Here is a 26107-nt window from a genome sequence, read left to right as displayed (position 1 = left end):
CTATCCACCATGGATATGAATGTTTTATTAAAATATTCTGTGCTACAAAGACTTTCACCTTTGTTTGTTTTATTTGACTGAATTCCATAAACATGCACCAACGATATGTGAGATGTGTGACACGTACCGGACCCGATCCTCTTTTTATTTGAAACACAATATCCTGGTACGTCTCTCTAACCAGAGGTGACAGCACAAACATTGCACCAGCGTACAGAAAGTGTTTCAGCCAAGGACTCCATTGAATCAGTCCCTTTGAACTCGGGCGCCTGATGTTATTTTGCAAGGGGGGGAAAATGATTCAGGAATTTCCAAATGTATGTCGCTCCATTCACTTCCCATCTAATGCAATCAGCAAAGCCAAGCATATCCCTGCTTTCATCCTTTTGATCAGAAGGAAAAACAATTTACACTTTTTCATTTCAGAGGCAGTGTGAAATGAAAGCGGAATAACGGAGTGGGTAGAAAGAGCAAAAGACAGAGAGAGATGGGAAACGGTGGGGTGTTAGCAAATGGATGAAAAGCACGGAGCAAATTTCATTAGAGTGATCCATCATGACCCGCACACACCACACACACACACACACACACACACACACACACACACACACACACACACACACACACACACACACACACACACACACACACACTCCTCCAATTTCACAGATGCCTCAAAGACTAGTACAATTGAATTTAGTCCAAAGATATAATACACACCTCAAACCTAGAAAGTACATGTAGGTATCACCATACATAATATATAACCCTTGCATCACCTAGAGCAGGGAGGTCGGAACATGATTCTCGCCTCATCATACCGGGAGAAACAACTCTCCAAAGCTCAGTTGCCTGTTTGCAAGGAGAAGAGTGAAAGTTAAAGCTTAAACAATTAAAACCAAATAACTTCCAATTAGATGCAAGCTCTGAACTTTCCGGAAGTGTCATGCAATTTAGATGAAGGTCAAGACGATTTTGGTCCAAGCACCAGGGGCCATTGGAAAAAGATACAGAAAAACATAAGAAGGGCTGGGGCCCTCACTAGAGGTGAGGTATGTTGCCTCATAAGCTTAGTTATAAATTAACTAAATTAATCAAATGTAGGTCAATTATGCTTGATAACTGAATATATGGGCCATAGTTTGGACACCCCTGATCTAGAGTCAAGCGGAGTGGCCGTAGTGAGAAGGACACAAAAATTAAAACCATTGTTGTTTAATCAATATCCTCAATGTGGGGGAAACAAAGGAGATTGTTGTTGACTTCAGGAGAACCCACTCCCAACCCCCGTTTTCTTATGTTATAAGTATTAAAACAAAGCTGTATTTTTTGGCTTATTAGTTTAAATCGTGTAAACCTAAATAAAAAAAACACTGTTCTATTTAAAAAGCAAAAATATAAAAACATAAAGTTAGTGCCTGTCGTTTTTTACATCTTTTTTATCAGGTCAAGTTTAAGCGCAGGTGGATTCAGGACCTTCAGATGTACTGACCCAATAACAACTATGTGATCATCCGGACAAAGGTGAGGCAGCTGATGTTATGCTAACTGAATGCTAAATCTAGATAAAACTCAAAATGATAATATATATACAGTATAATATTTTCAGTCATATAATGGGGTATACATGGCTAAGCAGATTTTCCTTAAAATGTTCACTGCTATTGAGGCAATCATTTCATATGGTATAAGTTTATAGTCGTTCAATGAGAGCCTGTTGAAAAAAAAAAATCAAGAGTGCTTAAAAAACATAATGTCCAAACCTTGGGAGCAGAGAAAAACTAAGCTCATCTCTACTCTTAAATCTAGTTTAAAAAGCAATTGAATGTTTCAACAACATGATAGAATCAGATTCAGACACCAAAGCCAAGCAGACTTGTACCAAACATGAAACAAATTAGTAATGTATATTATTCATATGTCAAAGTGATATGATGATAAAACAAATATACGAAGATGATATAATATAAATTATTATTAGTATGTGATATTGTTTATATTTTACTCTTAAAGCATCATGTCAATGTGCTTGTGAGTGCTCTGATGAATTGTGCTGATGTTGTTATTACAGTGGCTTTTCTCAGGCCATTACATGATTAAACCCATTCATTTATTTTAATGAAGAATATTTCCACCTTGTAATTTGAACAGCCTCCTCAGTGACTCATCCTGCTGCCTGGCCAGTGTCTCGGACAACAAAAGTGTTGTGTAAATCCTCAAAGGTAGTATAGGCCTATGTTGGTTTGTTGCCCCCTGCCCCTGCCTTTATAGGATTCCATTCCTCCTGTTCAGGAGCTACTGTTGTTCACATATCCAGTAGAGTAGCTGTACATTATGTCTCATCCTTTGGATTTGGTCGAAAAATCTGTGTCAAGTCTGTTACAAAGAAGACAGTCTCCAAGCTGTGAGATGCAAAGGTTGGTGACGTCTCATTTACAATTCATTCACCAATTCGCAATAAATAATGGTTACTAAGTATAAAACGGCACACAGAGAACTTTAAATATAAGTTTCTAATATATTAGATGGGTACAGATTTGTATTTGTATTTCTTAAAGTGGTCCACCAGATGACGCTGTTGCTCCTTGTAATGTCCATCACATTACTTAGAACTTCTTTGTTCCTCATCTTAGATACCAGTGGTGGAAAGTATCTAAGTACATTTACTCAAGTACTTTACTTCAGTACACATTTGATGTAGTTCTTTTGTTTCGTAACAATTCTGACTTAGCTCTTCCTTTACCAGCTGCAACATTAAAACTTAGGTGGGTAATGTAATTGTAAATTCCACTGTTGAGGAACCTGTGATCTAAGTGTTTCATTCATAATCTACACTATAGTTTTCTAGATGTTATAAAGATAAACCTAATCAGATGCCCAATCAAAGAAATAAAACAAAGATAGGCTATCTGTGGTTGTCGCAGGGCTGCTTGCTTTTTGATTGTTGGCTACTAAAGCTTTATATTTTGACGCTTATACATTTGTACTCTTACTTAACCTTGGGAGACAGAGCCTTTTCCATCGCTGCCCCCTCCCTCTGGAACTCACTCGCACAACACATCAGAAACTGCACTGACCCCCCCTTTAAGACACTAACCAAAACCCAGCTATTCAGACCGGCTATTAATGTGTGATTGATGTTGTGGCCATGTGCTTTGTGTTGTTGTATAAGATTGAATTTAGTTTAACTTTTTATTTTATGTATTTGTTGTTTTACCTTGCCTTACCTTGAGCACCTTATAAAGCACTTGATAAATAAAACCAATTGAACAATGCAATTAAACTAATTATTTTAACAAACAAGTTATTTTTGAGGTATAATTTTCTCAAATTGCTCAAAAAGACTGAATCAATACACATTTTTCATGAATAGAGATTACACGTTAGATGCAGAAATGCTGAACTGAGCTTTCAAAGGTAAACTGAGATAGTTAGCGGTTCATTGTCTCCTTTTTCTCCCATTTCCCTCATCTGTTTTCAGGTCCCCCTACCTACACCAAGTATTCTGCTATATTTTTTCCAATACTCTTTTCTTTATCTTTCTTTCTTTCTTGCTCCACTCCTCTGCCTGTGTTGCTTCCTCCTCCCATCATCCTGCTGTCCTCTCCTGTGGGCTCAGACCCAAACCAAAGAGATGAAAGCCTGCCGTGGCTCTCAGAAGCCCCCAGGATCAAAGGGGGCATATAGGCAGGGTGCCTCTCATAGACTCTGCATACATCCTATCACACATCTATACATGAACAATGTGTGAGACGATAGAGGAAAAAGTGTAAATTTGTGTGTGTGTGTGTGTGTGTGTGTGTGTGTGTGTGTGTGTGTGTGTGTGTGTGTGTGTGTGTGTGTGTGTGTGTGTGTGTGTGTGTGTGTGTGTGTGTGTGTGTGTGTGTGTGTGTGTGTGTGTGTGTGTGTGTGTGTGTGTGTGTAAACGGCAGGGGCCATCGCTTCTCAGCCTTTCGGCTAAGATAAAGTATATGTTCTTATCATTTTAATATGGCCCCTATATGGGGACTATATTTTATGGGGACTGAAGTGAAATGAGTCTTTGATTATGGACAGTTTTTTTTGTGTATTCTTATCTAAAAACAGATGGACGATAGCTCATGTATGAGATGGCAATTGTCTTTTCATTTGGGAATCATAAATCAGAATGTCATGTTATTTTTGGAGTGACTTTCTGTGATGGCCATTCATCAACATCAATTGAAATTAGTCACCAAGTGGAAATATAAAGTTACAATTTATGATCAGATATGTCTTCAGTTCATACATTTTTAAATTTGAGAAAGTATTAACTCAGGTATAATGTGCTACTACATTATTATTGATTTCATTATTTAGTACATATTTCTTAATTTAAGCTCCGGTACATATTCATATTTTAGGTATGCTTTTAATTCTTCACTGACAATTATATCTTCCCACTTTTCATTATATTCTAATACCCGACACTAGGAACCTTTGTTTTATCATGATCTTTGTTTCCACACGGACATAAAAACAACGCTTATTGCAATTTCCGGTGGTTCACTCATACCAGCAGCCAGTTTAAAAAGCTCGTGGATGTATAAACAGCACAAGTGAAGTCTTCAGCTATTTCTGACTAAAGGAACGTGCTGAGACTGCGCGTGGGAGGGGGTGTGTGAGACGGTGCGGCTAGTGAGCTTAAGGCTGGTGAAGTGCTTGTGAACCGTTACCTGACTGAGCGGAGAAGATGAGCCGTGTCCCGCTGAAGAGGCTCTACACTGAGCTGCCGGTGTGGGTAGTGGAGGACCACCACGATGTAAGCCGGCCGCCTTTATACTGACACACACTGCGGAGTCTCTGGAGACTTCCACAACAGAACATAATGGCGTGTATGTGCTGCTAACGTTAGCTAGCTGTAGTTGCCTCATTCAACACCTATTGGTTTATTACTGACAGCAAGTGGTGTAATGTATTGAAGTACATTTACTCAGGTACTGTACTTTTGTAGGTTACTTGTGCCTTACTTAAATATTTCCATTTAATGCTACTTTATTCTTCTACGCCAATATTTTGCTTTTTGCCCTACTACATTCATGTTACAAAATCATTTACTACTAAGTTAACATATTCAGATTATTTGGCAAAAAATATATAAAGTAATACATAAACTATGATGTATGATTATAGGTTAAGATATTCAGCAGTAGTATATAAAGTAATTAAATGAGCTGTACCTTCCTTTGAACACATTATGCATCAATAATCATAATCCACTACATTTATATATATGATTTGTAAATGGGTAATTACGCACAAAGTTCTTATACTTTTGGTACTTTAAGTGTGTTTTAATGCCAATACTTTTTTACTTTTACTTAAGTAAGATTTTGTAATCAGAAAAATGTATTCAAATGTGTGTTTTCTGTGTGGTTTCCCTTCATATTGGCAGCGTTCACACTGATTTTGTTTGTGTCACTGTCATGTAAGTGTTGTTTTCCCCAACTCTGCCTAGAAGCAGGCTGTGCAGTCAGTGTACCAAAGATAGCCTGCACACTGGTCACATATCGGCCTACTGACACGTGCACACACACACACACACACACACACACACACACACACACACACACACACACACACACACACACACACATACACACACACCTACCTCTCTGGAATACATTAGATTTACCCTCCTATCATGTTCGTTTAACTGCTCTTACAATAACACAAAAATCATTCATCATCTCCACATTTCATCTAACTCCCTTTTTAGGTTGTAAACAATGTCAAACACTACAGGTTTATGTGAATACCTGAATATACAAAGAATAGACACTGAAAATGTATCCCAAAATCAACATGGTTATCGATTTTGCTTGCGTACTATCTGATGGATAAACATAATCTAGATTTACCCATTCATTTGCAATGGCAGTTTCAGGTGTTCAAACAAATGTCAAACACAATATTATTATAGATGAAAATAGGAGGTGTAATAGAACCACACACATCATAGAGTCGGCCCAGTCATGATCAAATGTCTATTTAAAAAAATACTGCCACTTGTCTCTAAACCCTTCTGTTATTGTCAGCCTGATGGTCACTTGACTGTCAATCAAACCTACAGTAGATAGATAAAAATTACCAGTACATAAGCTTGTTGTGTTTTCAGAGTTCCTTCTCCCTAGACTGCATGTTCAATTGTGCTCGTTGTTCTATTAAATATCAACCAAATATCTTCGGTAAGATGCCAGTTTGGTCATGATATTCTAATGAGTCACATATCTTCAAATCACTCCATTTCTCTATCTTGGTTCTGTACTAGGTGGTGCGTCATATTTACCGTGCCATTGCGTCGAGACACCTCCCCGTGCAGAACATAAAGATGGTTCATCTCGACTCCCACCCTGATCTGCTCATCCCCGTCAACATGCCAGCTGACACCGTCTTCGACAAGGAGAAACTCCTCAGGTACGTTCCTTCAGTGTGGAGCCGGGCCTGGTATCTGTCCGAGCTGAGGGTTTAGAACAGGGGAGGGACAATAATGCAACAGAATTCATCTTTAATATCCAAATATGAGCTTAGCTGTGCTGTGGCGGCACTGACTTTACTTTCAAACATCCCTATTCCCTGCATTACATTCTGGACTGTTTCCAGAGTGACAAAGGACAAAAAGGACTTCTCCCCTCCCCCCACACTCATTCAGTCACTCCCCATGATCGAACAACTTTATCACTCTCAAAGTCAAATCATGAATTGATGTTTTGTGATTTTAAGTTGCCTTTATTTGTTTTGTTTTTTTGCATGTATTGGATTTGAGTTTCTCTGGCAATAGGTCTGTGACATGATGTGTTTGTTTGATATGCTGAATATTATTTGAGCTTAAAAATACAGACATTTTATGTTGAAAACAAATTGTTTGATTATTGTTTTTCTTTTGCTACATCAGTAGCTAGGTCACTGGGCTTTCCCTCTGTGTCTTTGTGTTGAAGCATATCACTTTTACTGCTGGCTATATAAGATAATCCTCTGTCTATATTCCACCCTAACCCTAACCCATAAGACCTACACTACAACAGAGCCATATTACCTTTAAAGGGTTGCTTGCTTTACTCAAATTTGAACTATTCTCAGCAGACCGTTCCCTTTGAAGCAGTTTACAACATCCTCGTTTAATCATTCGGACACATAACGGTCTTGCCAGTTTGTTTTTAAAAACATTTGAATTTCATTTTGATTTGATTTACTTTGAACGTGTAAAATAATAATAAAAGAAAGTAAGAATGAAATGAAACAAGAGAATTATGAAACTGTACAAACTGAAGCAGTATCAAATTGATACACAAAAAAATACTATTGACTTACGAATGATACATAAACAAATGGTCTACCTGATTACACATCCGAAAAGGGGTGGGAAGAAGTTTACACGTATTTAATCCCACCCCTTCTCCCAAAAATTAATTATTTTTAAAAAATGTCTTCATTTTTCACACGTGTGTCACGCCCTGGCTCAAGGACGGACAAAACAATGAGACCACACATGATTCATTTAAAAAAGTGATACTAGGCTTAACAAAAGACACTGTTAAAAAGGTGCATGAGGTGACTACTGAAATTTGCACAAAACCTACAATTGTTACAGCCTTACCCCAGGAAATGCATCTACTGCTGCTCAGTGGATGGAACAGAAAATGCCTGTATGTCAACAACTTCAGTCACAATGGGAAGAAGCTTCCCTTGCCTGCCCAGCCTTACCCAAAGATGTTACTGCAGCTCTCTTTCCACCGTCATAGCGCCCACATTCTCTTTCCTACCAACTTCATCATATTGTTCTCCTCTGTCCACGTTCTCCCTTTCATTGAAACATCCACCATAACCTGCTCTCTGTTTGGCATGCTTCAGTGCGTTACAAGTGTACACAACCCATCCTCGTACCTGGAGCAGTGGGCAACAACTATACAGGCAACTTTCATTATGGCAGCAAAGCCCCTGTCTACACTACATACCGTCCGTCTGTTTGGTTACTTGAACTGGCAACCCTCAAGTTCCCAAGGGGTCAAGATGCAAAGCGCGGATTCCAGATTTCTAAAACCCGGAGTACTAAAACCAATCTGCTAGGCTACATATCTCAAAGGGTTAATGGAAAATATGTTCTTTTGTTCTATGCCGTTAGTTGTGAGGCAGCAACAGGCTCATTATTTTGCTGGTACCTAGCAGAAAACTCACAAAAGATTTATATGAGGGGTAAAAAATACATGTTAAATTTTTTTGCGTTGCTATTCAAATTATTATTAATAATAACTTTGATCATTTCAGGTTATCTGTGGGTTCGCCGGGCCGTTATAATTGGTTGACTTCTCTGATATCTGTGTGTTTTCCAGTGAGTTGAGTATAGAGAACTGGATCATGCCCATGGTGTATGCGGGCCATGTGTCCTGTGTGGCCTGGCTGCATCCATACTGGGCCCAGCAGATCACAGAGGGGGAGCACAGGATGGCTGTAGGCAGAGACCCCTCCACCACCACCATCAGGTAGGAATACACGTGGAGTTTTTCTAAAAAAATCACGTCCAATGTCTTTTTCTAAATCAGATTCCTTAACCTCAGAGAAACTAAAGGGTTCAAGAATGATGTGAAAGAGAATTCAAGAGGACTTGGGAAAAAGGACAGTCTATACACTCAGTGACGTCATCATGATGCAACAGCTATTTTATTGACGTGTGTCTGCTTTGGTTAAATTATGGTAAATAATGCGCATTTATATTGAGCTTTTCCAGTCTTTGTGTGCAGAGGCTGCTATTCAAGGTGCCATATGCTCCGGAGACTAACACTCACACACTGTTGGCCATCGGGACAAACTCCCGGTTAAGTGTCTTGGCCAAAAAGCATAAACATGTCCACATGATAGGTGTCAAAACTACCTCCCAAACAATAATTTTAGCCCGCTTGTTGTTGTCATGTTGTTTCATTTCGGCTTCTATAAGCGTGGGAAAAAATGAAAAATGTATCTTCATTACCAAGGTTTCAAATTGAAATAAAAATGGCATTTCCCCTGCATCCATTCCTTTTAATGGCATACATCTCAATGATTATAGATGTATGAAACTATTTGAATAGAAATATATGCAATACATCTATTACTGTGCATATCAGCATTCAAATATGTAGAATTCAAAAAAGAATAGCTTAAACGTAAACACAGTGGATCTTCATTTGATTGTTTTACATTGGTGTAACTTTCGTAGTTTGCCATGTGGCTACATTTTGTGTTAAAAGTTGGAAACATATGAGCACTGTAGCAAGCACTCAACTGTATATATTATTTATTACCCTCCAATGCTCCTTTATTCCTATTTCTATTTTGAGATGTTTCTATATTTTTTAGAATTGTTTATTTCTACTATTTTCATTTCTAATCATGTGCAATGCCTTTTATTTGTTTTCTGCTGCTGCTACGCAAAAAAATTCCCAGTTTGGGATTAATAAAGTACCTCTTATCTTATCTTAAGATGTATGTAATAGGACTGAAAATGCTTATAAAGCAGTGTCAACTTAAATGATCTGCATTTGTCAGTCATGAGATGTTGTTTCAGTGAAAGTCAGACTGGTGTGACAATAAGGAATTGTGGGACAGCATTATCTCCTCTCTTTCGTAAAGCATTCTCCAGTGCATCCTGAGAGCTACCAAAGGAACGATTGAAGCTCCTTTCCTATCATTAGAGAATTCAAACAGCTCTTATCCTGGCTGCCACTTCAGTTCTTACGGGTCATTTCACTCTGTTAGGAGCCCTCCTAAAAAGACTAATAGCCTGAAACAAATGTCTCTAGGCGCTTTAATATCATATTTTTCCCTTTGGTGTGTCCTGAACTTCACTTCCTGTATCTGTCTCCCTCCTTTGTGTGCAGGGTGACCAGCAGAGACAACTACTTCCTCAGTGACGGTCTGTATGTCTCCGAGAAGCAGCTGGAGAACTCCAAAGCTCTGAGGCTGAACGTGGTCAAAGTCAATCCTGTGAAACAGAGTCCCAGCTCACTGACGGGTGAGTGCTAACACTGAGGGTGTAATATGATGATATCGAAACAGAAATGTGTGGTGTTGCCTCATGAGATATTCATGTTTTAAAAGGATTTTGTATCTTGTGCATGCACTAGTATGAATTGACCTATGATTTAGACAATTGCATGGCAACACAAACCTTTTCCTGAGTCCCACAGTCCAACACTCTTCTGTTTCCAGTGAGGTTAGTCAAACCAACAGCCCTTTTTTAGATGTGTTTTTCTGAAATATTGATCACTAATTCCAGATCTGAAGGGATTGACAGAGCTGAGCCTCTAAACTGTAATATGCCTTGCTTTGAAAGCATACTTTAAGGTTGATTTTGGTGATTTATGACTCTCCTCAGGGGATCCAGGCCTCAGTGTGAAATAAACATGCTTGTAAATTACCTGGCTACTTACTCAGCATGGGAGTAAACTAAATAATAGCACTTTTTTAGCTTGCACAATCCTTTTTCCAACTCAGAAACACTTTTCCTTTATAAAATATTTGAATGCTTCATCAGTTTGCAGGGTTCTTCCCCTCTTGATAAGGTTATTTGCAGCCGTACAGACATTGGAAGAATTATTGTTCCATGAAACAATACCCTCTGTCTATGCCTGAACCACATTTCTTCAAGTCATCAGTCTGGGAAAAAATGCATTTTAAAGTTCTGCTAAAGTTACTAATGTTATGTGTTTTTTTCCCCCTTTCTGATGTCCACAGGTGTTATTACTAGTACTCACCCCTAAATCATGTCATAATTAGAAATGTGTGTTATATTTTCAATCATTTTTTTATCACATTGCCAGACTGAAATTCCCTCTGAAATGTATTATTTTCTAATAATTTATTTCCTCCTTTCCATCCATTTATTTTTTATATTAAATTGAAGATGTTCTCTTCTTTTACTAATGAGACATATTTCTATTTGACTCTATTCCTCTCCTCTTCTGTGTGACATTTCAGAAGCGCAGAGTGCAGAGAGAGGTTGTGCTAAGAGAGGCCGGACAGAGTGCAGGGCAGGAGGGTCCAGCTGCTCGGAGCCCTCCCTCACATGTACTGACCCGCTGCGACCTGCAGAGGGCAGCAGCAGCAGCTCGAATGAAGATGATGATGAAGGATCCACCAGTTATGTTGTGAAGAGAATATCTTCGTTACTCAGCGAGACCGAGCCGTACATCCTGGACATTGATTTAGATTTCTTCTCGTGTAAGAATCCCTTCAAGGAGTTATACACAGAGGTACGTCCCATTTTTACATGATATAAACTAAGCATTATCAAGTATTATAAACAAACGTCTACCAATGCAGTACCATGCTTGATGGGGACCACTTTCTATCTACCAGAGATGTCGCCTTCCAGAAAAACAGGAAGTAAGAATTTGAAATAGAGTTTGGAATTATGCCTGGGCTAGACAGGAAGTCTCCAGAAAGTAACGACTCCATGGGGCTTTCAGAGTTACTATCCTTTATCCAAATACAAACAAAACTCAAGTGTTTTATGTGAGGCAACAGAACAATGTGACCTTAGTAAAGAAGAATCCAAGATATTTAGGATCAGAAATGATTGTGTAAAGGCTGAAAAAAAGTGATTTAATTGTTTGTTATTAAGTGACAGGATTTGATTATAGCTAAAGGAATTTTAATACAAGTTAAAGATCATAACAAACTATGGACAAAAGATTGTTTACACAGGCAAAGATGCAGTCCTTCACCTGTTCATCCCTTTGAGATTAAAAAGAGCAAATAAAGCCTGAAGAATCTGAGATGTTCCTATCTCCTTAATTCAGCCGGTGTGTTTGTATTTTGATGATTTTTCCCTTTAACAGCAGAGACAGTTTGAGAAGTGCCATTAATAGGGCCTTCCATCTCATTCCAGGAAGTGCTGTAGCTTTTATTGCAGCTTTTGTTCTAATTTTCTATCAATATGAATTGCCTTTGTGTGTGTGTGTGTGTGTGTGTGTGTGTGTGTGTGTGTGTGTGTGTGTGTGTGTGTGTGTGTGTGTGTGTGTGTGTGTGTGTGTGTGTGTGTGTGTGTGTGTGTGTGTGTGTGTGTGTGTGTGTGTGTGTGTGTGTGTGTGTGTGTGTGTGTGTGTGTGTGTGTGTGTGTGTGAAGGAAGAGTACACCATCCTGAAGGAGCTCTACAGCTTCAGAGGGCCGCGCCCCCATGCTGCTGAGGTGAGTCAGTGACTGAGTGAGAACTACAATAATTTTACTGGGGGGGCCAAGCTGGGGCCAGTTATTTTACGAGACGGGCACATTAAACGCTGGTAATTGGTATTTGTTTTTGTAACTTTTTTTTTCGTCTGTTTTATCAAATAAAAAAATCAGTATTTGCTTCAACACTGAATGTAATGAACAGTTCAATCTCTGCTGTTTATCAGGGTCTCTGCATCCCAGGCTGAGGTTTTCTCTTCTTTCACATTACTGAAACAATATCCTGCAGTTTTTGGGGATTTTTAGTCTCTCAACGTCTAGACTTGAGTCTTACTTGAACTAAAAAGGGAACAGCCTCTGGTCGGAGATGACACCTGTTGTTGTTTGCTGAGACCGTGGATATATTAAGAACTGGATGCAGCGTTGGAGGCGGGACCTCGTTCATTCCTATGAGAGCTGCTCATCGGCACATGAAGGCGAAATGGCCTGAGATTCTCGAGTGCAGAACGCCACAAATTACCCATCATGCCAGGCTGTCGAGAGCATACATGCGCAGTTGAGTTTCCCCTTAAGCCCCGCCCCTGATCCGGCTCACTAGATTGAATGGAGAGAGAAAATAAACCTGGATTCAGCTTTTAGTGCATTCATACTGGTTGGTTTATTTAGTTTTAAAAAATGATCCACTGATTTACAGACGTGTCTTTCCAAATATAAGTCAATGGGAAAAAGTCTTTCTGGGCCGGGTGACGTCACAGACTGATACGGAAGTAGTAGTACCCGCTGTTTGGCCACTAAGAATATTTTCTCAAAGCCTGGAACACTTCCTGGGGGCTTGGCTGAGACTAGAATGCAGAGTTATATAAAATGATAAACTTCTCTTTTAGAGGGGGGGCCACAGGGGGGTCCCAGGTCAGCGTTACGGGGGCACGGGCCCCAGTTGGCCCCCCCCTTGGATCTGCCCCTGTTAGTTGTGTTATAAATGTTTTTGCACATTAATTCCCAACCCATTGCTGGTATAATGCAGGAGAGAGCATCCTGGCGTTGCTAATTGTTATTAAAGCTTCTTTACTTACATTTACGACCGGAGTACAGGTTGTTTTATCTGAAGCTTATGTTGGTCCTTTTTAGAGATATACCTAACATTTAGTATGTGTGTGTTTGCAGGAGGAGCTGGATGAGTGTGTGGATCAGCGTGTCCGTCAGCTGGAGGACCTGGAGGCTGCGTTTGCTGACCTGCTGGAGGATGATGGGGAGGACACAGTGACGCGCTGGGCCAGGAACCCCGGGTAACTGACCCTTAGCATTAAAGCTAATGGAATTTTTTTAAGTGGCACAGTGTTGTTGTTGTTTTTTATAGTGCTCAATGTTTATTCTCTGCTGTTTTTTGTGAGTGGAGTTAATGCTCTACAGTTTCCTCGGCGGAATGAAAAAAGTGATAGCATGTATAACATACACAGGTAGCGGGTCAATGGTACAGTTACCGTGTTTTCCCTGGTTTCACTTCTGGTTTGGAACTGGTGCACAATTGAGAACAAGTTTTTAGTGTTTCCACTGCAGCAAGGCCGGCTGTCAGCCCTGAAAATTGGTTGAACTGCCATAAGACATACACAAGAGGCTAGTGGGGAGCAACATCAGGTCATGGCGAGAGCAGAAAGATGTTGCAGGAGAACGCAAGGTGTCTAGAACGCGATTACATTGTGCAGATAGACGTTATGGAACAGTTACCAGGCTCACGCTGGTGTTAAAACCCAGCTCCTCTCAGACCGTTGTCATTGGTTTGCAATTTGAACCAAGTGTGAACCACTCTAGCCCCAGCACGGAACTTCAACGTAACTCATTTGAATGTAAGAGGAACAGACGAGCATTCAGGCCTTTAGACTGTTTACGGGAGATATTCAGAAGCATCATGCTGTGAGTGCTAACCCGTGCAGCAGGGCTCTGGAACTAGCAAAACTACATAAACAGAGTCATACAGGTGTCATGCAGGCACATGTACACACCCACACAGTGAGAACAGGCCCAACATGTCGGACCAGTTGAAAGCATGTGTGTGATGGGACGATTATGTAGTGACTTCACTGCCTATATGATCATTATTGATCATGATCATTGAGCACCAGCACCGATGTATGAAGTGTAGCAGGACAGTAACTATCCTTCATTGTGTTACTGTTAATTCCATGCACATTACTTTATTCTGTCCATTGTTCCACCCCTATAAGGCACACCTAAAGGGTATTATCTTCCTGTTGTTTTTTCTTCCAGGATGGCTTCGTTAACCCGCCTGGTTTCCAGTTTAAAGTCCAAGAATCTGAGCCCTGACTATGAAATGGTAAGAATACCCTTATTTACTGTGAGTGTAGGTAGCAGCAGTAAATTGTACGCATCATAATTGCAAAAGCTCCAGCACCTCAGAGAAAACAAAAACCACATATATAAACAAAAACAAATAGTAGCCGTAAGGGGCGTGGCCCAGACATTCCGTTGTCCGGTAATTACCGGACATTGGCCGGGAAAAAAAATAAATGTCCGAGAAAATGAAATCTCACCGGTCAAAGTGTCCGTTTGAAATTGACTAATAATCCCTCTATCTAACTCAATTTGATTTTCAGAATAATACTACCATTTAGGCTAAGTCTAATGTAGTAACACAGTAGCCTATTAGAATAAAATCATTTAACCTAACAGGCCTACAAATACATCGGAAGGTGTATGGCGTGTGATTGGCCCACGAGCGTTTGCGTGCAGCAAAGATTCTACCGCGAAAAGCGTAAACATGACAACCACTTTGTTTATTGAATGCGGCTAGCGTCTTCTGCTAACAAACAAATAGGCTACGTCGGCTATTGTTAAAATATGGCCGGTCCCAGGCAGAGTAGCCTTAAAAGTTTTTTTCTGAAAGATGCGACGACTCCAGATGCGACTCACAAGAGAGGTGCTGCTGCTGCTGCTGCTGCTGATGATGACCGGTCTGTGCCTGTGCCAGATGTGCCGATTCCGCCTCCAGAGAAAAGGCAAAAGTCTCGGGTGTTTCGTTCCGATTGGGGTGAAAAGTTCACATGGCTGAGGTGTGAGGTTGTTAGCGGTAAAGAAACAATGTTCTGTTCACATTGCGAAAAGGCCGGACGACGCAATGGATTTACAAAAGGATCGACTAACCTCGTGCAAATAACGCACGGGGTCGTTTGCGCAATAAGTGTTCACGTAATTATTTGAAAGTAAGGCCAATAAATGTGTTAAATTATTTTTGTGTGTCAAATTGTCATTTTGTAAGCTACTAGTCTACTTCAAATGTTTCTACACTAGCCTAATTAGGAACGATGGAATATTTGACCGTGGTGTTATCAAAATGTCCGGAAGGTGAAAAATCGACCGGCAGATTTTTTTTCTAACGGAAACCCTGGCGTGGCCATGCATGTTTTTTGATGTGCTTGTATTTACATTTTTACATCTAAGAAAAGACACTAAAGTCCAGCCGTGTGGACAGGGCTTCCCCTGTTTCGTACAGAAATGCTGATCCAAATAACCTCACACGACACTTCCTTGTTTCCTCAGCAACAAACACACGCCAAACAGGAATTAGATCAGTACGAAGGTTGGTGAGATAATCTAGACCCAGATACACACACACCATGTCAGATAGTGGAATTCTAAATGTTTTACACATGAAAACCTCAGAGGTTGCTACATTGGGATGGAACTGTTTACTCAGAATGACAGCTGCTCATTCAGCTGTCAGTGTGTTGGGAATAACACACTCAGCAGTGAAGTGGTGATAATAAATATCGTACAGGGACTTGCAAAGAAGGCATAAATACAATGAAATACATCAAGGCTCATACTGGAGCGTTGTTTTATTCCCTCTCCCACTGATGAGTGTTTTTCTAATTTCTTTGCTCTCTCCTTGGGTTCCCTCAGGTCCATCAGGCCGGGTTGACCTGTGACTCGGGGGAACTGCCACACCACATCAGCTCTGACGAGGAGATCGACAGACTCATCTCCGCCGTGCAGCTGTTCCTCAAGGCTTTGCCCAAACCCACACTGGTCACCATGTCCAGGTAAATAAGAGCCTCATGGGAGTTACAGATGAACCTCAATAAGAATCAGAGTTAAAAGATAATGTAAATGTGTTTCTGAACGTGCGTTCCAGGTCCAGTCTGGATGAGTACTGCCCCGTAGAGCAGGTGGACTCGGTGCAGAGCAGAGTACTGGCCGTGCTGGAGTGCCTGTACGGACTGCTGGACTTACACAGAGACTATGAGAACAGCAGTACAGAGACTCAGGATGGCCAACCACAGGCCTCCTAACACTAACACTAACACACACACACACACACACACACACACACACACACACACACACACACACACACACATGCACACACACACCCACTAACTTTTGGATTAAATGGATGTACAGTTTGTAATAGACAAGCACTTGAAAAAAGACTTCATGATTTATGCATGTCATATGTTAACATGTGAAATCTGGTTATGTTCTATGCTTTTTCATTGTCAACAAATCCCATGTGTCAAGCCAGCACTGAATAAATATTAAAGCCCTTTTCAGGGAGTTTCTATTCAAGGCTTTAGAGCCAGCCCAGCAGTAATGTAGCCTGATGTTTCTTAACATGATCTGTTCGTTAAAGAATTAATAAATACATTTTGGTATAAAAAGACAACTGGTGTATGTCCACATATCTACTGACATGATTGACTTTCTCTAGACTGTCTGCAGCTGGATGCAATGCTGAAGGCTGAGTTTCATTTAAGAGAATTCCTCATCTGTCTCTAATATCACAAACCACAACGTGCGGTTGCAACACAGATTATCCCGCCCCTCTGCAAGGGACTCAGTACTGAGAACAAAGATCATTTGTCTCGAGAGAAAAATCTCCACACATTTGTCCAGGTCACTTCTTTTTTTCATATGGTATAAGAAAAACGACTCACCAGATGAGACATAACTTACTTTTGAACACTGATACAAAGGGGCATTTTTTAGCTCAGGGATGTAAGCATTTTCTCTCTGATTATTGTATTAAATACGATACACTTCTCTTAAACAAATATGTATCGATATAATTCCAAACGTGTAAAATAGATATTATCCTAATGCCAATATATGGGTAATATGGTATTCAGCAGCCTGTAAGAAATGTGATTACAAAGATATGTTTGGGGTCTTGTTGAGCAGCTTTTAGAAAATAGGATCAACAATGCTCATATAAATAATGTAATATCTGGATCAAGCCATTTTCCTGACATGGAGACACTGATGTATTGACTCCAGAAGTTTGTCAGTATTTGAGAGAAAGTAGGGGGGGTGCTGGTGTTGGAGGGTGTGTCCATCTGTCAGCTTCAAGTAACGGGACCTCGGAACCTTATCTTCAAAGGCAAATGTGCTGGTTTTTAAGGACCCTGTCCCTGTCCCACTATTAACAATAGGCTAAAAGTGTAAACACAAGTGCAAAGTAATGTCTGCCCCGTAAATCTGATCTAGCTACTCCAGGTTAATGTGTAACCCGGTGAATTGAATCCACTCCGAGTTCTTTTTTAAATATGTTCTTCTTTTGCCTTTCCCTCTGCCATATGAGGGCACAGCCAGGATAATTTCTGCCAAATACATACATATAAATAAATTAACGAAAACGTAGCACTTTAGTTTTTCACAAACGTGTGCTGTTTGCTCCAAGGCGCACAAAGGGTGTGGGCGTTTACGTACTGTACGTGAAGGCATCAGTTTGTCACGGTTTGTGTTGCTCTCTGACGGTCAGTGACAGCTAGCAGCTTAGCAGCCAGCAGCAAACAGAGCACAAACAGCACTCGCTCAACATGAGGGCCAACAGTTTGCCCCGAATTGTAGTCATTACAGTATGCACGGTGGTGTTCATTGCAGTTCTAATTGTCAACGCGTTGGCTGGAGCGGGAAAGGGTAAGTTGAATAACCTTATTCTGACACTTAAACGTTTTTTATTGCGCTAAGTTAAAGTTAAGTTCCCTAACACTTCGGAAACTCGTTTACCGTAACGTTTACTTGAACATGTTTAAATTGGAATAATGACTTTTCTCCTCACCAACTGTGGTTTAACTGGTTACGAAACCATTTTTCACTGGGAGGGAGACTCCCAGTTAATTTTGTGTTGCGTCGTTGCTGTCGTTACACTAAAACATGAGCACCTATTTCCATGACAGTGCTTGTGTAAGTTTGACGTTATTTTAGCTTAACCAACTACTAATTAGAAGCAAAGTATAGTAGTTGTATACATATTTAAAATACGCTACTCTGTATGTGTATTTCAAGAGCTGGCATTTGTTTCGAGAAGAAAGGATAGATTACAGAGATGAAAGGATGGTCTCGCGCCGCGTTAAAGGGTCCTTCCACCTAAATTACAAAACGAAAAAGCAAGTTTTCTTACTTTCCTCTAAATGTAACGTCAGTGGTATTACACGCTGCATTCAAATCATTTTACAACATTTCACTTTGAAATCACTGTTTACAAAATAAACAGTCCAAATGAACGAAGGCAAGAGCGCTTCTCACGCCTGGTCCTAAAACCCACCGGTGCCCATCTGGGGGGAGGGGGCACACCCATGTAGGTTGGCATAAACATCAAATTCCTTCCTCTCAAATCACCAGTGGCTCAAGTTTTGGTATGTAACCTACTGCTGTTTTTCTCGGCTTGAAGTTTAACATTTTAGTTTTGATATTATATTATAAAACTGTATTTTTATACCACAACCTTTGCATTGTTGAACTATTAACAGTAACCCTGTAGTTACTTTTCAGATACGTATTATACACTTTGTCTTGTTTCCTCTTACAAAGCCACAGTAACTAACCCTTTGTCATGTGTAGCCTATAGAGTTATTATTTGCCCATTCAAAAGACTTTTTCCCTTTAATTTTCACACATGGTTTCATAAATATCTCTTTAATGCCCAAAGTGCTAAATTGCTAAAAGACTTCATAAAAGTCTCCAAAACAATACCAGTTTGTCTAGTCCTCTTTTCTCTTAATCATCTCACAATTAAGATTTAGGAGGGGCTGGGAGTCACCTAACTATGTAACCCTATAAAAAGAAGGTCAAATGGGACTCACATGTAAGCTACATCAGTAACATTGTACTTACACAGTAAGGGTGCAATGTGTAGTTTCATCATGTTTTTGAGCATTGTTTTGCTTAGAGGTCTGAAATAAGGTCTGTGATTATCAGTGGTGTAAGTACTGTAGAACAATTTTGAGATATTTGTACTTAACTTGAGTATTTCCATTTTATGCTACTTTGTACGTTTACTCCACTAGAATTCAGAGATAAATGGTGTACTTTTACTCCTCTACATAACTTTATTGACTTTACAGATTTGGATTAATGATGGTAAATATAATCAGCCCTTAAATCAGACTTTAGTTCACCTGCAGTAAATCCAGCAGCTACCCTGCAGTATACAAAGCCATTCAAACTAGCTGCACCTTTACCAGCTCTGAGAACACTTTAATGATCAATCATTATAAAACATATCAGAGATATTATTCTGAAATGGACCAATCAAACAATCACTACTTTTACTGTCGCTACTTTAAGTACATTTAGATGAGAATACTTTCTACTTTCACTGGAGGAACATTTAGAATGCAGGACTTTTACTGTCGCTACTTTAAGTACATTTAGATGAGAATACTGAAAATTATACCCTATAGCATTGAGTCATTTTAAACAACAGTTCATGACGCGTGGAAGCAGCAGTTGGTTACTGTCCCTTTCCTCTTTCTACACGCGATGCCCCCATGGAGAAAGAGAAACGTTTTTGACTGGCCTGCACTGCAGATACGTTGATATGACATCCCTGTGGCCCTCAGGAGCCTCTCATGATGTCTCTGTCCTCCAGGTCCTTTCCACTCCTCCACAGGGAATGTCTCCGCCCTTTATGAGACGGAGATCACCCCCGCTGGCTGGACCTTCTCCATCTGGGGCGTCATCTACACCTGGCTCGCCCTCCTGGTCATATACACCACTTCATATGTCTTCAGAGGGTAAGCCCTCATCATCATATGAATTCTGCAGAGGAGAGCTGTGTGCAGATGAAACTGACCCCCCCATCCTCTTAATAGATCCTGGGCTCAGAGCCTGCTGCCCTACACCTTCTACTTCTGCTGGATGGCTAACTTGATGCTGAACATGATCTGGCTGCTGCTGTGGGACAGAGAGTATGTCTGACACTTATATCTCTTACTTTTGGATTTGCACAGAAACATTTTCAGGATCAAATATGGAAGTTTGAACCAGAAAGTGGCCATATTTGTATTCTCGGTTGGCTGAAATTGATGAATTTTGGGTCAATATGAAAGTTTTAGGGGAGTCAAAGCTCTGAATGGTACCCTGTATTGACCCCCCCCCCCCCCAGGTTAATGCTGGTGGCTCTGGTGGTCTTGATCCTGATGGTGATCACCAGCTACACCGCTCTGTTCTGCTGCTGCTTCGCCACAGATTACTATGGGCTGTGGTTACAGACATACCATCGCAAAGACCTGTTCTGCCTAAGGGCCCTGGTGAGTGCTGCTCTCCACGTTTTACGAACGTCCCGTGAGAACGATGTCATCTCTGTGCTCATAAACGCTCCTATCTGCAGGTCCAGAATGGTTTGGCTCTCTACACCACATGGACTTCCATTGCCTCTCTGATCAACTTCTCATTGGTTCTCCACCTGTGGGGTGTGGCCAAGAGCACCGCGGCGACAGCGTCTCTCTGCATCCTATTCGCAGAGGTGGTGGCATGGTAGGCTCTGATTGGACCACGTTATTTCAACAGTGATAAATGCAGGGCTGAGATGGACAGACAGATGTAACACCAGCAGGGTATTAGCTTGTGGCTCTGGAAGGTGTGATCACATTCTGTGTGTGTGTGTGTGTGTGTGTGTGTGTGTGTGTGTGTGTGTGTGTGTGTGTGTGTGTGTGTGTGTGTGTGTGTGTGTGTGTGTGTGTGTGTGTGTGTGTGTGTGTGTGTATGTAGGTTCCTGATGGAGAACTGGCTGCTGGACCGCTGGGTGCGCAACATCCTGACGGTTTACCCGGTGGTGATCGTGGCTCTGCTCGGAAACGTCTTCAAACATTTTAACCCCGATGATCCCACTCCAAACTCTGTGTTCATGGGTGAGTCTCCCATAATAACCTTCTCTCTCAGGATATTTATAAACACATCTGTGGATGGAAATGGACTGCATGTATACAGTGCTTTTACAGTTGTGTTCAAAATAATAGCAGTCCAACGTCACTAACCAGATCAACAACTGTTTTTGGTCGAAATGATATTTCTACATGGCAAATCATTTACTAGTAGGTGTAGTAGAGTCATAGAAAACCAACAGACCCAACTGTCATGACAAGCATGCTGCTGATTCTGTGTAATTGAATCATACATTGAAAGGGGCGTGTTCAAAATAATAGCAGTGTGGAGTTCAATTAGTGAAATCATTAATTCTGTGAAAGAACAGGGGTCAAACAGGTTTACGGATTATTTAAGGATGAAAGGCAGCACATGGTAGAGTGCATTTCTCTCTGAAAATCTGAGTAAAATGGGTCCTTCCAGACATGGTAGAAGAAGAAGAACAGTGTACTTTTGATTAAAAAGTTGATTAAAGATGGGAAAACATACAACGAAGTGCAGAAACTGATCAGCTGCTCAGCTCAAATGATCTCAAAGCTTTAAAATGGCAACCAAAACCAAAAAGACGTGGAAGAAAACAGAAAACTACCATTCCAATGGATCCAAGAATAGCCAGAGTGGCGAAGACTCAGCCAATGATCACCTTCTTTAACCAGGTGTCTAAAGTTACCTGTGAGTACTGTAACTATTAGAAGTGGCCTATGTGAAGCCAATCTACCGGCAAGAAGCCCTCGCAAAGTCCCATTGGGGAAAAAACGACATGTACTGAGGAGGTTACAATTTGCCAAAGAACACATCGACTGGCCTAAAGAGAAATGGCGCAACATTTTGTGGACTGATGAAGCCAGATTGTTCTTTTTGGATCTAGGGGCCACAGACAGTTTGTCAGAAGACCCCCAAATGCTGAGTCCAAGCCACGGTACACTGTGAAGACCGTGAAGCATGGTGATGCAAGAATCATGATATGGGATGTTTCTCATACTATGGTGTCGGGCCTATTTATCACATACCAGGATCATGGATCAGTTTGAGTACTCGAAGAAGTCATGTTGCCTTATGCCAAAGAGGAAAAGCCCTTGAAATGGGTGTTTCAACAAGACAACCACCCCAAACACACCAGTAAGCGAGCAAAATCTTGCTTCCAGACCAACAAGATTAATGTTATGGAGTGGCCAGCCCAAACCCCAGACCTTAATCTAATAGAAAACTTGTGGGGTGACATCAAAAATACTGTTTCTGAGGCAAAACCAAGAAATGCAGAGGAATTGTGGAGTGTAGTCCAATCGTCCTGGGCTGGAATACCTGTTCACAGGTGCCTCCATGCAACACAGATGTGAAGCAGTTCTCAGAAACAGTGGTTATACCACTAGATATTAGTTCAGTGATTCCCAGGACATCTAAATCTTCATATTTTGCATTTTTCAGTTCATACAGTAAATATTTGAGTTAGTAAAGTAAAAGGCAGACACTGCTATTTTTTTGAACGGCCCAATATTCCCTTTTCTTCACTTTCTGTAAAGTAAAAAGTAATTTGATCATTTTGTTCTTCATGTTTTGATTTGGAATCGAATGTGCAGTCTGTATGGAAAAAAAGCCACACACAACTGTACACACAAGTCAGCATTCACACACATTCACACAGAGGTAGAGACTGCCTTACACTCCCGCCACATCAACATGACCTTCTGATTGGTAGCTGACCTCTGTACCCTGTGCCCCGGCTGCTGTGAAGATACTGAACTGAACAGAAGTGCAAATCCTCACACACTGTTTCAAAGTATTGTTCTGCAGCTGTATGAAGAGTGTCAGATAACATGATGTGACCTGCTCTATCAAAAACACACATCGAATCTGAAACACACTTTGAGGTAGATTCAAGGTAAGACAGAGGGAGCCTTGTAATGATATCCTTACGGTCCTATTGGCCAGATATTTACAAATAAGGTCATGACTAGACACGATTCTGAGGGCTAGCAGTTCATTGGCTTCCGTCTCCCACTGCATCAACTAGAAAATACTGATCCTCTCCTACAAAGCCCCCCACAATCTGGTCTCCTCCTAGCTCACTGACCTTCTCACCCCCTACCAACCCCAAAGGTCCCTCGGATCCACCTCAGCCGCTCTCGTATCCATCCCAAAATCTAAACTCTGCAGCTTTGGAGACAGAACTTTTTCTATGGCAGCTCCCAGGCTCGTGAATTCCCTCCCCCAAGATCTCCATGAATCCGACTCCTACACGCTCCTCCAGTCCCGCCTTAAAACTCATCTGTTCTCCTCCGTCTACGCATAGACATGCATTAATCTATGTCCGTTGATCGTCTTTGTTTGTCTTTATTTGTTTGAACTCCTTCCATCCCAACCCTCCCTTATACTGTAAAGCGCATCGAGTCCCGGAAAAGCGCTATAACAATATAATAATTATTATTATTAGTATCCAGGATGAGGTCCTGGCGACTGTGTTTGTGTGTGAGTGTGTGGTTGCATAGAAACACATCGCTCCATTCTGTGCTAGTCATCTCCCAAGCTTCATCGCTGTATTTATTATCTAAATTTGGCAATAATATTTCAATGTTCTGAAATACTTTGGTTTTATTTATAATCAGACAAAAACATCTGTCTGGGACCCTGCCATGTTACTATCAGCCTGTCATGCATTATCTCAGGGAGGCGTAGGGAGGGAGGGGGAGTGGAGACGATGACCTCTGGAGTCGTCTTTACAAACAACAATGATTTATGGTCTGAGCATGGCGATAAGAGTTTTGTATTCTCATTGCCAAGAATTTGTTTGCAAAAATTGACCAAAACCCCAAATCCCAGAATGCATCGCTGTTACATCGGGCTGATTTTAATAGAGCGGGCAACATAAAATGTAACTTGTATCGGCATGCGGCCTCTTTAACCCTCTGAAGCTCTGAGACAATCACTGACTGTTGTCCCCTTGTGTGTCCCTCAGTGGTCCTGCTGGTGTTGGCCTGCGTGCTGCTGATTTCCCGCCTCATCACCGTCATCTGGAGGAACATGTGGCTGCCCCTCCACTCCCCCGGCTCGGCCCGACTCATGGTGTCACCCCTCGATGGCGGAGCGTTCAAGGTCTTGACCTAATCCCCAGGAGCCTGCTGAGTAACTCCTGTGCCTCTACGTCCCTCTGTCCTGCACCCCTGCAACACTCCACAGGGGGCTACACTTATGAAGGCGTGTAGCTGCTGATGGGGAGGCACTTCTTTAAAAGAGTCTTTCCCTCTTCGCTCTCACTGCAACTCAGACAATACTGCACTTTCTTATAAATACTGATACGTCTGTTTACCACTACTACCATCAGCACTGTCCATATGAAGTACTTTTCATACATGTGGTTATTATGTTTTACATTGCTATTTTGAAGCCGTTGCACGAATGGATCATTTTATTGTGCATCCATTCAGTGACAATATACTCTGCCTTTCATACAGTTACATTTGAACTTTAAAAGTGTTGTTGAGTTCATACCTATTTGCCAATAAAGCTGCCTCTATTCAATCTTGTGCCGTTTGATTTCCTGAAAGTCTGTTAAAGTCATTGTCTGATCAGCACATTGTATGTTTCCTCACCAAGGAAAAAAGGGATCAAAGTAAAGACAACATTCATTATATTAAAAACACGTCTGGAAAGCTTTCCTTCCTTATTACTTCAGTTTTTAGTTTCCATTTGCTATCAGTGCTTAACTTTCCTGAACCATGGCCTCATTAGAAAGCCATGGTTCAGTAGTGATGGAAGGTAGAGTGTATTTATCTGACTGTGTTTTTCTGCCCTGTAGTGAGCATAGTTGAGGAATGCAGATGAAATATCAATAATATTATTGAATCCTTGCCAGATAATCTTGTAGCTATATCCAACAGTTTTTGGGATGAAACTAAATCTAGTTAAATGAAATGTTCCTTAGAACAGATTTAGTCACCTGTGAGGGTACAGCAGACGATCAGAAACAGAATACTTATTTATCAGAAAGGTAAACGCTGCATAAATGAGTAATGATGAGGACAATAAATACAACAATGCCAATTATAAATAAACCAGGACCATGTGTTACAAGGCACAATCTGTGATTGATATCTTTGAAGAATAATTCAAATGAATTGCAATAGATTAATGCACTTTACAGTTTACAGATGCACCACACCAGATTGAGAAGCAATTTAAATATGTATTCTTATTAATGGAGACCTTAAGTTTGTCCAAACCTAATTAATGCTCATTTTATTTCCCAATTTCCTATTTAGAAATGGAGTATATCCTCAAATTATATAGCAAGAATTGAGTCAGAATCAACTCAGGAAACACTTTGTTTTGTATATTTGCATTGGATAATTTTCGCTTATTTTGCCACATTCAACTAGAGCCATTATAGGATTCAAAAGCTACTTGACGCCAGCCTTTCTCACATGTGTGCGGCGTGTTAAAAAGGAACCATTATACTAATGTGACAGTCTATGATCCCACTGAAAATCCAGATTCTCAACGGAGACAATAAAAACTCAGGCACTCAGAATTCCATGTTGAGCAACACAGATTCAGGTTTATTTTCCAAACAGAAAGATGCAGTATACAGGTCCCCCACCCCCCCAACCCCACCCCTGCCCAACACACACAGACAGTTACTCAGACACACAGAAACCAGATGAGTTGACCTTTGACAGAGCTTTGTTTCCTAAAGCTGAATATCAGATGCAATCCTTTCAAATGTGGGGCCCTTGCTCCGTCGTCATCAGGCTCGGTTTGATTGGCACATTAGCAGGAAAATGGAGG

General features: G+C 40.8%; 2 protein-coding genes across 2 annotated transcripts; both read left to right on the top strand.

Annotated features, from left to right (window-relative positions):
* Positions 1-4509: 4509 nt before the first annotated feature.
* c6h5orf22 (chromosome 6 C5orf22 homolog) lies at positions 4510-16844 on the top strand. The gene is made up of 10 exons (XM_063885011.1): positions 4510-4780; positions 6290-6435; positions 8349-8498; positions 9873-10006; positions 10972-11246; positions 12122-12184; positions 13328-13449; positions 14429-14495; positions 16082-16221; positions 16314-16844. The coding sequence occupies exons 1-10, from the start codon at positions 4712-4714 to the stop codon at positions 16468-16470; spliced, it is 1323 nt and encodes a 440-aa protein (XP_063741081.1). The 5' UTR covers positions 4510-4711; the 3' UTR covers positions 16471-16844.
* A 1033-nt stretch (positions 16845-17877) lies between these two features.
* LOC134866610 (uncharacterized) lies at positions 17878-24841 on the top strand. The gene is made up of 7 exons (XM_063886847.1): positions 17878-18097; positions 20052-20196; positions 20275-20370; positions 20568-20712; positions 20793-20938; positions 21173-21312; positions 24279-24841. Exons 1-7 carry the CDS (start codon positions 17998-18000, stop codon positions 24425-24427), a joined length of 921 nt encoding a protein of 306 aa, XP_063742917.1. The 5' UTR covers positions 17878-17997; the 3' UTR covers positions 24428-24841.
* The last annotated feature ends 1266 nt before the right edge of the window (positions 24842-26107 follow it).

The sequence above is a fragment of the Eleginops maclovinus genome, chromosome 6 (assembly GCF_036324505.1).
Source record: "Eleginops maclovinus isolate JMC-PN-2008 ecotype Puerto Natales chromosome 6, JC_Emac_rtc_rv5, whole genome shotgun sequence".
Taxonomy (NCBI): domain Eukaryota; kingdom Metazoa; phylum Chordata; class Actinopteri; order Perciformes; family Eleginopidae; genus Eleginops; species Eleginops maclovinus.
Note: the sequence above shows the minus strand (reverse complement) of the source record. Positions and strands in the feature narration are given on the sequence as shown.